Raw genomic sequence first — 16,108 nt, forward strand, 5'->3', positions numbered from 1 at the left:
GCTTGTTTGACTTATAAATCTATACAGTTGTTTTGTGTGATACTGGTATTTACTAATGGATGTCTTTTATGTAATGATTTACTAGTGGGTGATTATTCAGCTGGGAACACATGTATAGCTACTATTATCTCTATTATGCTGTGGCATATACTTCATTTGAAGTGCCATAGAATGGAGCGACTGCAACTTTTTAAGAGCTAGGTTTACACATTAGCAATAGAAATCACTGAATAATTTGGATATTATTAAAATGTTACCCACTTTTATGGTATACATGCAACATGAAGCTCTTCAAAATCAAAACTAGCAGCTGGGAAAAAGGAGCACTCACATGGAGAGAGCATAGCCTGGTGATTACATATGCCCAACCTGTGACCACAACTGTGTATCAAGGATTGGCCTCTTTAGTCACACAAGAAGTTGCAAAGGGAATTCATTGTCTTTGAAGATGTAAAATGCCACAGATTGATTAATATGGAGAGTATTCGAGGCCAAATGTTCTAGAAGGCCTGCGATGTCGCAACCTGTGGGGAAAGAAGACTTGTGATGTGGCGAGCTATTGGTCTCCACTACACACAGGATAAGATGTTTCAAGTCAGTGTTGAGGCCTACTTTACATATGGTCTCTGAGTATTTCATATTTTATTTACATGTCATTAAGTGTTTGCCAAATACCATATTTCTCAGCAGTTTTCCTAATTTAGCACATCTTTTGTTTTTTTGGTCAATATACTGCTGCAATTAATTTTTTTTTCCAATTGAAATATTTATAGTTTCTCTTCAAAGAATTTAGACACCACACCTATTGAATGTTAGAAATTGATAGCTTGTTATGTGTTGATGAAAAATTTTCTATTTTATTCAAACCATCAAATTGGGCCTATTTATTATTTGTACCGGTATCCAAAAAGGACAAAGAAGGGGAAAAATAAGCAGAATTTCCACTTATTCAAATTAATGAATTATTAGGATTCCTCTGTATAACCTTCAGTACTATTAGTATCAACAATAGCAAAATTGCTTGTACCGGTATTCAATTTCTAAACTTATCCAAAAACATTCAACTTTTATATGGTTGCTTGGTCTTTTGGTATGCACTCTTGCCTTCACAGGTGGTCTCAGATTTGAACACTGCCTGCCATCATCCCCTTTTTGCACGAGTTTTAAGCTAGGACATATGTTTCTTACTTATTTCATGTATAAATTGTCAATTAGACTTTCCTTGACACTGACATTTTGTATAGTTTGAGTATGTACCAGAAGCATCTTTTAACAAAAATGTAAAAAGTAGATACCTACAGTATGATGAGATGTAAAACAAATGCTTTAAAAAACAAAACATGAAGAGAGAACTGAAACAATTTATTCAAGATAAAATATCACATTCCAAAGTTCAGAGATTCCATGTAAACCTCCTCAATCTAACATGAAACCTTGTCAAAACTTTTGTAGGAGTTAGTGTCTTTTTACATAGGTCAGGCTGGTCATTGATTTTTTTTTTTAAGTAAATTAATTGTTCTTCTACTCAAAAGACTTGCAGCTGTTGGAATGATAGACCTACAGGACATCATAATCCTGTCTAGTAAATGAATTGTTAATAGGCCTACAGGATATTTTAATCCTACTTGGCAGTTAGGTCTAGTAGTGCCTTAACATCCTAACAATTTAAAAAGAAAATAAAAATCAATGAGCAGCAAAAAATTTTTTGTGTAATTCAACAAGATGACAATGTTATAACAAAATAGTTTTTGTTTTTGAAACTGGACTTCTTCAAATCCAATAACATACATTGTTGGTGGGTGCTTCTGGATGGGTTTCTCAATAAAAATATTTGGGTTTATTCTGGGTTAAATTTCGTCAACAAATACCAACATTAACAGTATCTAGCAGAACCAAAAGAAGAGTATTAAACCCATGCAAAAATAGTTTGCCAATAATGACTATGTACATAACTTGTAAACATTTGTAGGTCTGACAAGTTGTCTTACAAAATAAAAAGAATATTTGTAATAAAATATGTAATCCTGATAGTGGGAAATGCTAATTTGCATTAATTTAAGGAAAAAAAAAAACACTAAAGGTTTTCTTTACAACTGACTGTAGGCCTTTAAGAACCTGACATGTCTCACCAAGTCACTTACAAAGTCAAAGAAAATAGGTCAACAAAAAAACATTTCACCAAAAATTTGAAAAATCATGCAATGTTATGTCTTCCATCTGGTCTGTGCATGGGCTGGTTCAAGTTAGTATTTTGTGTTCATACTTTGACTTTTAATATTCACAATTTCAAAACTACAAAGATGTAAATCTTTAAATACCCATCCTTGCACCTGTCAAGTTCAAAAAGGATTGAAATTGAAAGCAGAGCCTTTTTTTCCCCCTCTTTAAAATACTATTTACACCGCACCCCTTTTTTTTTGTTCTAAATGTCAGACTAAAAAGGTGAGGATGTTCATATATCTCCAATTTAAATTTACCATAATATAATCCCTCAAACAAAAGCCATGCACTTGATCCTTCAGCCACCATGTTCCCTCCATACTGAGAATACAAATGCACAGACAGAGAAAGTCATTACAGAACTAATGCTACAAAGTTCACAAAAGTGATTATCAGTACACTACTAGAGGAGAGCTCTGCTTATAACATCACCAAACCATCACAAAATGTACACGGACCTGAAGATGTTCTACATCTCACAAGGGCTTTCCTTGGTTTGGGATTTGGTTTTATAAATTTAAATAAAATTCTTAAAAATATATAATGGTAATAACTGAATGAATCAGTTGGGAAAAATAAAATTGCTTGGCTCAATATGGCTAAATGTCAAGTTTTGATTTTTGACCTGTAACATAAAATAGTAACAAGTTTTGCAATATGGTACCTTATATTACTTCGGGATATTCTTCAAAATTTTTCTAAAAGTGCCAAAAGAATGAACCATACTGAGACCAAAACACAAAAAAAAAGCCTAAGAACCAATGTACAAAAACTTGTAAATGTTCTCCATTTGACAAGTTGATACACAAATTAAAATTCAGGTACATGCACAAATAAAAACAAAAGAAAAAGCAATGTCAAGGCCATAACTGGATCATCTCCGGTGTTCTTAGCAATCCAAGAGTGGCAGCAAGACAAGACAAAAATTCAACGATGTTAAAGCCTAGGCCAGACTTTCAAGTGCTGATACAGTGCACTAGACGCGGCTGTGTTGTTAAGATGTTAACTTGGAACTCATAAAACTTGATTTGTGTGACTCTCTGAATGATCAATCTAAAAAGACCCTACACAGTGCTAGCAGATTAGAAGTTCCCACTAAAATATCAAATGTTTGGATTGTAAATTATCCATTCAATAAAATAAAATATATTAAACGAACTTTGGGATAATAAAAAATATACACTTTAGTTCATGAAATAAAATAATTGACTGTCAATCAGTGTATTGAATTCAACAAATCTTGTTTGTATCAAAAGGCAACTTTACACATTCATTAAATTGGAGAAACTTGAATTTTAGGAACCATTACACACCTAGTCCACTATCAGTGATACAAGTGGACCTAATTGTTTCATTCATTGAAATAGTTTATTGCATGGAAATAGATATAGATGTTGTTTGTAATAGCCCAAAGTCAAATATTTTGCAACCATTCCCTTCCCCATATACCTACCCCACAAAACCCTTACAACAATGAGAGGAATAAATCTCCGCCCATATCAACAAAAATATAGTTTATCAACTTTTAATTATAAACATACATTGTATGTCTAGGACCTTCACTGACCTATACAATGATACATTCATATACTCTAGCAATATAGCCAAAGATACACTGATCATACACTCAAGCAATATGGACACACATATATATGCTTATCATATACTAGCAAAATAGTCACTGATACAATTCTCATACACATTAGCTATAAAGCCACAGATATACTGGTACTTATCATACACACTAGCTATAAAGCCACAGATATACAGGTACTTATCTTACACTGTAACAATATAGCCACAGAGTTGCTTACCATACATGCTAGCAATATAGCCGCTGATAGTTATCATACACTCTAGCATTATAGCCACAGATACAAACTTATCAAACCCAGACACTTTCTACTACTCTACACTGAATCTGCTGCATATTTCACACTTTGTTGGACAAACTTTCGTTGGCATCAGAACACAACAAAATTCAGATCTCACTTTTTTGTTTCATCTCTTGTTCACACGTAATATTAATGTGGTCTTCTTAAACAACTCACAACATTTGTAGAGTCCCAACAGTATTGATAGTAGCCCTCAATCTGAATACTACACAAGTCAAGGATGAAAACTATTGCTTATAACAAGTTCAACATATTACCATCAGACTTTCATTAACCAGTTTTAAGTTACACATTTTTATCTGAACAAATCAATAAAACATAATTTACTGTTACCTAAATTATCTTTTTAAAAAAAAAAAAGGGGGGGGGGGGTGTTACTTTATTTTACAGGCTAATTCTTCCCACCTACACTTGTACTGAACTTGTACACACACACAAATAAATGTAGCTGGTTTTACACTTATTGAAATAAAGAATTCAATGTATTTTTTTTAACATGTCACAAAATATCTACTGTTGCTATATACCTTATAGATGGAACATGTCACAAAATACTTTATAACTTTTAAATGGAACAATCAAAGTGCTGGGTGAGGACCATACTTCTAATACAATAATCTAAGACAAAATACTTCTGGGAAGGTGGAGCATAAAGGAACACTGAGCTCCACTCATATCTTTAGACACAAAATAAAAAGTTCTCATCTACTACTAATAGTACTCTGCTAAGCACACACCGTTCCCTTCAATCATCAGGACCAACTGCAAACATTTGTGTCCATTTTCCAAACTGTGACCTGTGTATATATTTTGATTTTCAAAATTCCAAGTATTCATGTCGCATAATACATACATATATATACGTATACATGTCGCATAAGCTTGACTCTAATTTCAAATTAGCATGCGATATCAGCATAAAATTTAATAATGTTACACTTTGCCCACATTAACACTTTTCTATACAATAATTGTGTACTGAAGACAACTTTCAGACATGTTTTCTGTCAAGCAAACAACTGTTGTGACACTCGCAACTTTACTATTGTCATAATATTTTCCTAGCATGAAGACACTAGAAATGCAATTATTTATTAATGATGCATGCCTATAAAAAAAAAATCATTTTGTAAAATGACTGAGTATAAATAAAAAAAAAAGTATAGATGAAACCTCTTCAGTATATTAGCCGAACACAGTTTGATAATAAGCTGCATTTCGTTTTTTTAGAACCAAATATTTTTGTTTAAGTCCTAAATTTAACTTCTTATCACTTATATTCAACAACAAAAATCTCTTGTTTTTTCGTCTTAGTGTTTCAATTCTTTTTTTTTTCCCCATATGTACATTTCTACATTGTTTCTTTGTTTGGGCAGAAACTGACCTTTTTAAATGTGTACTTTCTCAAAATGTTTTTTTTTTTTGTTTGTTGATTTACCGTAGCCTAAAAAAAAAATAATTAGTCAAACACTTGAATGAGATCTTTGTAAAACAACAATGAACTCTGGACATTCTCTAGATGTAAACAGCAACAAAAGAGAACACTGTGATGTTGGACTCGTGATGATTTCTTCCTGTTATCTTTGGGATGCACTGAAAGAGAAAACAATAAAACATTTGTATTCAAAGCATGGGGTCTAATCACAGTTCTCAGCCTGTTATCAAAAATGTTGAGGACACTAAAGTGTTGATTATACTTTTAGTAAAGACCCTACCCTAAGACTATTATGTATGAGCATTTAAAAAAAAAAGAATTTATACATATTTTAAACTACACATTTTCACAATTTCCAAATCATTATTTTAAGACAATTATTAATGTCATACTGACAACAATGTAGTAATAAACACTGTACAATGTAAACTCAATTTAGGCAATGGTGGACAGCACTAAGAAAGGTGAAAATCGTCTTTTGTTAATATGAACAATGGGGACAATAACAACTAATAGTCAATTATTAAATTTAATAAGCAAGACGAAAACATTTTTTTATTTCTGCAAATTGAGCTAAGGGAGTGCAGTGGCTAAGTGGTTAAGTTCTTGGCTTCCAAACCTGCAGTCCTGGGTTTGAATCTCAGTGAAGACTGAGATTTTGAATTTCAGATTTTTAGGGCACCCCTGAGTCCACCCAACTCTAATGGGTACCTGACTTTAGTTGGGGAAAGTAAAGGCGGTTGGTCATTGTGCTGACCACGTGACACCTGCTCATTAACCATTAGCCAAAGAATCAGGTGACCTTAACATCATCTGCCCCATAGATCGCAAGGTCTGAAAGGGAGACTTTACTTTTTGTTTTTTTTTTTGTACAAAGTGAAATAGTGATACAGTAGTGTTTTGTTCTGAGTGATACACATATATATATATATATATATATATATATATATATATATATATATATATATATATATATATATATATATATATATATATATATATATATATATATATATATATATATATAGATATAAGAAATATAAACTAAACAATAAATAATATAATGATACACTTCATTTACAATTTTAACCTTATAATACAACCAGATATAATGATATAGAAAAAAATACCACATTTAGACCAGAAAAACAACCAATTCCCTTTACAATCCAAAATTAATGTCTTTACTATCCACAACTAATGTCAGATACCCATTAGGCATTAGAGTTGGGTGGACTCAAAATCCCAGCCTTCTTCGAAATTTGAACCCAACACTCCCTACGTTCAGAAGCAAATCACTTTACCACTATACCACCAGGCTGTCCAATGTCGTGATGTTTATTAATGTTGAAATATGTTCTTTGAATTTGCCATTTAATATTTGTTTTGTCTTGAGCTTTCATTCAAAGTGAAACCAACAATATGTTTACTACATTATTGTCATTATTTTTCATATATATATATATCAGATTTTTTCTATTTTTTAATGTCTAATGTGAGGTTATGTAAGCTCTTTCTGTTTAAATAATATAAAAATGACGATGCTTTGTCTACAAATATTGGTGAATCATTACTGCAATGCTGTAACAGAAGGAGACACCCTTAACCTAACGGTATCCATTTTTGTTATTTACAATACTAACAAAAAGTGGTTTTTTTTTCTTTAGCCATGCTGTCTTTTTTAATTAGTATTCTATAGACTTAAGAACTGAGTTAAATCAAAATATTAACTACTTCTCTGTTATAATGATACTTTAAAAAAAAAAGTAATCATGATTAATTGAAATGTATATGCATTGAATTACAAAAAGCTGAGTGTTGACTTTATAATTGTATGATGGGGGAGGCACTTCTAAAAATATGAAAAATGAACGTAACTAATGATTTGAGAAGAGAAAAAAAAAAGGGGGGGGGGATAGAGGAATAAATGAAGGAATAAGGTGAAGAAGGCCTGTACAGTTTAAACAGGAATAGGAAATATTATTTTCCTGAAAATAGGTTGGCAAGAAACAGACATGCCCCTGCTGTTTATCATTTCTAAGTGTGATAAAACCTTCCAAGGCCTGGTACTGGCCAAGTAAAGTAGGACATGGTTCAGTGAACATGATATGCAGACAATCAAAGAGTAGATAATGACACAGCATTTAGTCACGTACAGCTAGTGGGGAAAAAGTGTCACTCAGCACAATATCTGGAGCTGCTAATCAATAGAGAACTGTTAAAAACCATAACAATAATCATACTTAAGACTTAGAACTAGATAATGATGAATGTGGACTAATTTATATTCTACTCAAAGCTAACCCTGAACAGTTTGGTAGACAAATGAAAACTAAATCATTTTGCCTAGGGGTCTTTTTTATCTATTATCTTTTATCTGATGAAGTTTCTCAAAAGACTGTATTAGTTAAAAATAAAAAGGTTAGACCAGTTGATAGATGATCTATGCATACTTAACTCAGAACTTATATTTATATATAATTATGAATCATACTAAATCAAATGTTTACATGAGAGAGAGAGAGACTTTGAAGTCAATCAGCCAGCTGGTACTAAACTGACTATTACCATTCAAATTTAATTTGGAAAAGCTTAATGCTGATGTTAATAAATATAACTGAACAAAAAAAACCCACTTAGATAAATATATTTCTGTATATAAGACTTTATGAAAGAAATTCAAACAGCACTTGAAAGACTTTTACATTGTCTTTCTACTGCATCAATCTTCGGAATAGAATATTTCTAAAATGTTTTTTTATTATTAATTTTTAGAAATTGGTGCAAAAATTCCTATTTTTAAAAAAACATTAACATTAAAAATAAAAATCTGTCTCTGGTTTGTCTTACTATCGCTAGTCTTTTCTGGTCAATTATGTTAGTTTACTGGTACATTACACAATAGACATTAATGTCTCTGGTCTTGCACTTTTTTTTTATAAACTTTGTTTTTTTTCAACATTCATGCATGAATAGTTCTATAATTTTGTTTCAAAAATCCAAGTGATCTATGTAGTAGACTTTAACATTGTGTATGTGTTTACAACTCAGAACTTTTTCAAAGAAATAACTGATGGCAATTTAAAAGATCTCAATGGAATACAACTTGGGGAAATTAATTAATTTTTTTTTTACTTCATTTTACTTGCTTTAGAAACAAAATGTGCGTTGTTTTGGATGTAAATTAAAAAACTGAAGGTAGAAAGAATGGCACATTTGTAAGATATAAAACTGAAGGTAGAAAGAATGGCACATTTGTAAGATTTAAAACTGAAGGTAGAAAGAATGGCACATTTGTAAGATTTAAAACTGAAGGTAGAAAGAATGGCACATTTGTAAGATTTAAAACTGAAGGTAGAAAGAATGGCTAATTTGTAAGATTTAAAACTAGAAGTAGAAAGAATGGCAAATTTGTAAGATTTAAATCTGGAAGTAGAAAGAATGGCAAATTTGTAAGATTTAAAACTGTAAGTAGAAAGAATGGCTAATTTGTAAGATTTAAAACTGGAAGTAGAAAGAATGACAAATTTGTAAGATTTAAAACTGGAAGTAGAAAGAATGGCTAATTTGTAAGATTTAAAACTAGAGGCAGAAAGAAGGGCAAACTTGTAAGAGTTTAACATCTGTTTAAATGGATGTATATTATTATAAATAATAAAAATGTAAAATATGTAAACAACATTTTAATTGTAATGCAGAATTAATTAAAATGTAATACAACATAATAAAGATACATTTCGCAACTATGTTTATAATGCAAAAAGTGTGCCAATGGCCTAGTGGGAAAAGCTTTAAAAATAAAAGCTTGCTGCATTGATAGATATTCTTAAGAAGCACAATAAAGCAGAATATAGCACCTGTTTGAAGTCAAGAAAACTTACATGCTCCTAATTTTTTAAAATCTAAATTCACCTGGCCGTGGCTGCAGCTAGCTGAACGGAAGCTCCCAGGTATCTTTCATCTATTGATTGCTGTTGTTTTTGCTTGTGAATAATATACTTGAAAAATTCATAAACTGACCAAGAGATAGCCGTAGACGGCATCTGATAGATCACCCTGGCTGTGAGTCCACGAAAGAATCCAGATATACCACAAAATTCATAAATAGTCCTGAAAGCAGATGCCATGCCATTGATGTAAGTCAAGTGATTTCTAGCACAGTGCTCCTGTGTATTCAGCAATGTCTTGCACACATCCAAAGGCATAGTGGCACCGGCAGCTATGGCCCCGGCTAGAGCACCGGCAACTATGTGCGATTTGGGATCATACTGACGTTCTTTGTTAAGTATATCCTGCATGGCTTCATAAGTTACGAACTGCATCGCCTGGAAAGGTATGTTCATGGTAAGCTGAGTTGTGTAACTCCTGTAAAAGGCTCCGACACCTTCAGTCTTTAAGATATCTCGAAAACAAGAGTATGTTGACTGATAAGGACTGTTATAGATCTGCATACGTTGTTTCACCACTGCAAATAAACAAACATGTTATTAAAGCATGCACAAACTATTAACATCTTGTTACTGACTTAATTAAAATAAAGTAGACACAATTAGCAAACGTGTCCAGAGCTGCTCACCCGTTGCTGTACCATAAAAATCATTTTAAAATCATGAAAGATTGGGGTTTTAAGAAAAATAAAAATTGTGTAAACTGTAATTTATTTTTAGTTACATGTTAAGTTAGTTGTTTTTTTTCAATCTACAATTTTGAACTTCAGTCCTTTGTATCATTTATGCAGTTCAATGTCTTCGTCCTGTTTTTTTATTTTTATTTTAACAATATAGCCTAAAAAATAAATTGAATCAGATTAAGGACATCTCTGCATATTTTTTTAAACACGCTTAATAAATATTTTTTACATTTTTTTAAGATGCATTTTTATTAAAATCAATCTATTTATCATTTTAATAAATATTTAAAAAATTTACCATCTGCAGGATTCATGATGGCATCATGAAGCAAAGTAGCAGTGCAACCTGCTAAACCTAAAATACAAGAAAGTTATTTTTAAATTTGACATCTGTGATTATATTCCGCCTTATTTTTTACTTAAATAATGTTTAAAAATAAACAAAATAATGCAGGTCTTTTTTTTAAACCCACGTTATATATATATATATTAATCTCTGGTCAAAATTAATGTATCTTTAAATTATTGGAATAAAATACTTTAATAAGAACTATGTGTGGCCTTAAGCTTATCTTCCATATATAAAAACCTTCTGAACCACTTTTAATATTGGGTAATATTACAAGAAAATTATTACACTGAAAAAAAAAATCAACTTAATTCACTCAAGGGGCAAGCTTAGTGAGGAAAGTTATTTATGCAATGACTTTCTGACTGGCAACTAAAGAGCAATCCATTTTTATTCTAGCACTCACCATTTGCCAAATGGTTGCCTTGTTTTCCACCACTGACGACATGTTTGATTTTTTCATAACAAGCAAAGTACAAAGCATGAGCAGGGCCCGCCCCTAGTGCCATGGCGCTAAAACCTCGAACAGTGTTTCTGATCCCCTCATGCCGGACAATCTTATTGAGGGCATCCATCACGCTTCTATAGTCTGCCTTTGGGTCTGGCACTAAACACTGCATTCTAGTCTGAAACAGACACACACACAAATCTTTATTAGGCTGCAAAGAATTGGTTTGGAATGGAACTTAACCTAGCATATGATCTCTAATGACTAAGGAAGATAACGTGAGGTGATAAAAGTAGAAAAGTTGAAACAAACATTACAACAGTTATAATTTGAACAGGAGTGTCTATCACAACTATATATATATATATATGGATGCGCGATGGCTGAGCAGTAAAGCGCTTGGCTTCTGAACCAGGGGTCCCAGGTTCAAATCCTGGTGAAGACTGGGATTTTTATTTCGGGATCCTTGGACGCCTCTGAGTCCACCCAGCTCTAATGGGTACCTGACATTAATTGGGGAAAAGTAAAGGCAGTTGGTCGTTGTGCTGGCCACATGACACCCTCGTATACCGTAGGCCACAGAATCAGATGACCTTTACATCATCTGCCCTATAGACCACAAGGTCTGAAAGGGGTACTTTACTTTTACTTTTATATATATATATATATATATATATATATATATATATATATATATATATATATATATATATATAAATATATTATTAGTTATTATAATATGTGGATTTCTGGTGCAAAAGTTAACCAAACTTGAAAACAAACCTTATTATTATTATATAATAATATATACTTGAGATGATTGCATATCATAGTTACTTAACCTACAAAACTAATTATGACTGAATATAAAACATGAAGAGATAAAAACTTTGAAAAAGAAGGGTAATCCTGTTGAAGGACACATTATTACAGCAAGAATTTTGCTAATGGAGCAATATAGGATTGTCAGAGAGACATTTTTTTTGAAAATCTAAAGAACCAAAAAAAAAATGGCACATAAAAGACAGGAAATATATCAGATATTTGTTTCAATTAATTTGACGAGTTAACAAGGCTGTTAAGCATTACAATAAACAATGTGCACAATATGGGTCTCGACAAAGTTCATTCTTTGTTTAACAAGATTTATTTTTAGCAATAGTGATTGATTCAAGATCACAACAAAAAGAAGATCAAAGGTCATATTAGTTCATAATACAACACAAACAAAAAGATACAATCAAATACAATGCTCCTGAGAAAACTGTGATGGTTTATATATATATATATATATATATATATATATGTGTGTGTGTTTAAGTTATATAGATTAATGGTAATGATACCTTGGCTAAATCTAGGAGGCTATAAAAAGAAAGGTCCATAAAAATCAAATACTGGCAAAAAAAAAAAAAAAAGTCTCCAAGAAAAACAAAAGACTGCACATGCATAGAGATATACATTCAGCTTTTAAAGCAAAAGTATAAAAAAAAAAAGGCTGGAAAAAAAATCTAACTTGTAACTTTAGTTTTGTTGACCAAGGTATTCAAAAAAGTAAACAGACATTCTGAGGTTGTGTGTGCAATTACGTGTGTAGTGTGAGGATAGCTTCTAGCAAAAATCTAAGATCTTATCCCATCACTCTAAGTACAGTAAGCCTCCAAAGAGTTGTCTTATTGCACAATGGTTCAGAACAAACACAGGGGATATACAGGGGTGTAGGATAGTACCATCTACATTAAATTGATCTTCAAAAGTGTTACAAATCGAAGTTGAAAGATCATAACAAACTGTAGCATTTGACAGAATAACCAGCCGTGGAATTCACATCATAATAGCTAAGAACATCTCCATGAGCTTGGCTTTTTAAGTATCTACAGTACACCAATAATAAACCATGACATTTATATGACAGTATTTCATTTAAGAACACTTAAAGGGGCTATAATCATGCCTGGAGTTACAAATAGAAAACTTTTTTTTTTCTGCTAAGAATCAATGGCTGGACAGTTCTAAAAATAGAATACAGACCCTGTAGATAAACTTTCACTCCTAAAAAACACAGACAACAAATAATAGAGTTCTTAGCCCACATCTTAACATTTCAATTAGAATTTTTTTAGACTTTAACTCCATTAAGTTTTCCTGGCTGATTCAGGCAACCTTTACATGACACTAGGGAAGAAATAGTACTATAAGAATACAATTTTTTTACCTAGCATAAGGAGTTAGAAATGTGACTTTATCTTTGTGTAATTTATTAGGTCATGTAGTGTTTTTTGTATAATATAAATAATTGTATGCATTATTTCTCATTTACTTTTCAATTTTCTGTCCTGGAATATACTCTACGTTAAGGGGTTTTACTACTGGTGTAATTACACCATTAGTAGAGATACTCCAGGATAGAAGATTGAAAACTCTAACTGTGGGAGATGAGTAGACAGAGAACTATACATATATTATAATGCAGATCTTAGAAAGAAATTGGACATGGATTTAATCACACCTTAACTTGTCTATGAAAAGATGCCAACAACATAGCTTTTGCTTAGAACCCCCAAGGACACAAGATACAGAGGAAGACCAAAAAGAAATACTGTGATGATTACAGTAGTGAGTAGTGTACTAGATGAAGCTCAGAGGGCTGACAGAACTGGGAAGACAAGCAAAAGCCCATGCCCATGGAACAGAAAGGACAGGTAATGATTCAACATCCTAGAATGAATAAACATTTGATGTTTAATCTATTTTATTTGGGTTTAAAAATTTCTATTTAAAAGTAAAAAGTTCTAGAATAGATTTTAGTTTGTTGTTATATAGTGTATTATACATAATACTTATAATATTAATACACAATATAATATAGATCAGTTATGTAAAGCAAAAGTGTCTAAAACACTTTGCTGTAATTAGATCGAAATGTAAATGTAGGCCAAAGTTCATAATCTAAAACTTAAAATGTCAAATGTTATGCAACCTAGTTAAAAATCCTCTTATTATAGACTATTTTTGGAACTAGATCTAGTCCTAGAATATTTTTTTCTAGATCTATTTATTTTATTATATAATATATAGATTTATCTAATTCTAATCTGATTAGATCTAGACCTTATTTATATTGACGATTGGGTGAAGTGATCTACTGATCTAAATCTAGATATAGAATACAATACTCATACTGGAGTCGTAGAGATATGAGTAAGATGACATATTATTTAATAATGAATGAATCTACTAATCTATCTAGAAATATTGTACATAACTCTAGAATTCTAGTAAGAGTAGAGAGAATTTTTGACTTTGAAGAGTTCAGTGGATTCAATAAAATACATTTATTTAGCTTGAATTGTGTTTCATTGTAGCAAACGACCCAAATCATGCCATGTCACACTCACAGTCATCATGCATGTGTAAGGTAACACGTACTACCCACCTTAACACAGTCTATGGGATACATTACTGAATGTTCCATGACCCCAGCTGCAGCACCGGCAAGCATATGTGTAGTCATAGATGTTGAAGAGCCTAACGTTTCATAAGGATTGTCGTCTTCTTCCATTGTAATCCAGAAAGAAAAAAGCAATTGATGTAATACAAAAATAATAAGACACAATTTAAGGAAGAAAAGAGCGACTCTCTAAATCCTATCTTTCATGTGGCCAGTTTAACCCACATAACCGCCATGTTGCGACCTTTACGAGGGGATAACTCTTGAACAATGGACTCGTTCCTTTGGGGGTAAAACAGCATGTAGATTGTAGATAAAGAGATTTAGATCTAGATCTATAGAACTTCTTCCGAAGAGAAAAGCCTTTATGTACTAATATATAGGTTTTGTGTTGTGTGTCATGTTAAAAAAAAATAAATTAAAGCGCTATCGAGGATCCGATTTCACCACAAATAAATATAAATAAAAGAAAAACTGTTATTCTAAAATTGAACACTTTTGTTTCTTTAAATAATAATAATTTTTATTAGTATTGAGGAAATTTGCCTTGAACACACATAAAACATTATATAGCCTACTGATAACAAACGAATCATACGATATAGCAAATGGAATAGGCCTATAATATAGGGCTAGCAGGCGCGCGTGCATAACACAGTTTTACTTTTATATTAAATGTGAATTTTATTATTTTATTCAATAATTTAATTGCTATTAAGGCAAAGTAGAAAACACCAAACTGTGGGAGATGAGTGGACAGAAAAATATAGAAGTACAGATCTTAGAGAGGAAGTGGAGATGGATTGGTCACACCCTTAGAAAAGATACCAGCATCAGAGCTAGGCAGGCCTTAGAATGGAACCCCCAGGGAACAAGACGCAGAGGAAGACCAAAAAGAACATGGCGACGCAGTGTACTTGAAGAAGCAGAGAAGACCGGGAAGAGCTGGGACACCATCCAAAAACTAGCAAGAGACCGTGGAGAGTGGCGTGTTTTTGTCGAGGACCTATGTTCCATGAGGGACACAAAGGAGTGATGATGATGATGATGATGAAGGCAGTGGCGTAGCTAGGACGTGCGGGCCGCACGGGGCATCAAAGTGGTGAGGGGCATCAAAGTAAGGAAAAACTTTCTCAGTAAAAAATACACATTGTACAAACACAAGCTACTCTATTTGAAGTGAAAATTAAACAAATATTTAATTAGCAATTTTTTAAAATAGGCTAAATCTGCATCTAAAATCCAACAAAATGGATTTAATAAGTGGTGGCGGTTATATCAGCGAAAATTGAAAATCAAGCGACCAGCAGAGCTCACGTTCAGTCTCGATGAAAGAACTTGAAATTTGTCTGCGTGTAACAGTATTGACAGCAAGGCTCAGGATTTATATGAACAAGAAAGAAAAAAATGTGGAAAGAGTACGTAAAAGAGACATTTTGAACAGCATTTGTTTTCTCTCAAATCAGAATCTGACACTCAAGAGCATCACGAACAAGTGGAGGAAGAATAGAAAAATGATAAAATTTAAGGCATTTAGTTTGTCCTCTTCTTCGTTTTCATGTTGGAGCGTTCAGAGGACTATGAGATGAACTGAGTTCTCCATATAGTTTTCTTTCTATTGAGGTGTTTTGGGGCCAGTGTCTTGTACAGGCCTTTTGGTAGAGAGGGCAGTTTTGAAGG

General features: G+C 32.3%; 1 protein-coding gene across 3 annotated transcripts; it reads right to left on the reverse strand.

The window, feature by feature from the left end:
* Positions 1 to 1,345: 1,345 nt before the first annotated feature.
* LOC106054292 (mitoferrin-2-like) lies at positions 1,346 to 14,701 on the reverse strand. Of its 3 annotated transcripts, none has more exons than XM_013210099.2 (5): positions 14,414 to 14,701; positions 10,936 to 11,155; positions 10,479 to 10,535; positions 9,432 to 10,015; positions 1,346 to 5,708 (listed from the first exon to the last, which is right to left on the reverse strand). In XM_013210099.2, exons 1-4 carry the CDS (start codon positions 14,537 to 14,539, stop codon positions 9,459 to 9,461), a joined length of 960 nt encoding a protein of 319 aa, XP_013065553.1. In that variant the 5' UTR covers positions 14,540 to 14,701; the 3' UTR covers positions 1,346 to 5,708; positions 9,432 to 9,458. The 3 variants fall into 3 exon arrangements, with proteins under 3 accessions (XP_013065553.1, XP_013065552.1, XP_055874317.1); XM_013210098.2 differs by having other exon boundaries at positions 9,463 to 10,015; positions 14,414 to 14,700; XM_056018342.1 differs by lacking the exon at positions 14,414 to 14,701 and adding an exon at positions 14,311 to 14,334 and having other exon boundaries at positions 9,463 to 10,015.
* Positions 14,702 to 16,108: the final 1,407 nt, after the last annotated feature.

This window comes from Biomphalaria glabrata, chromosome 1 (genome assembly GCF_947242115.1).
Source record: "Biomphalaria glabrata chromosome 1, xgBioGlab47.1, whole genome shotgun sequence".
NCBI lineage: Eukaryota > Metazoa > Mollusca > Gastropoda > Planorbidae > Biomphalaria > Biomphalaria glabrata.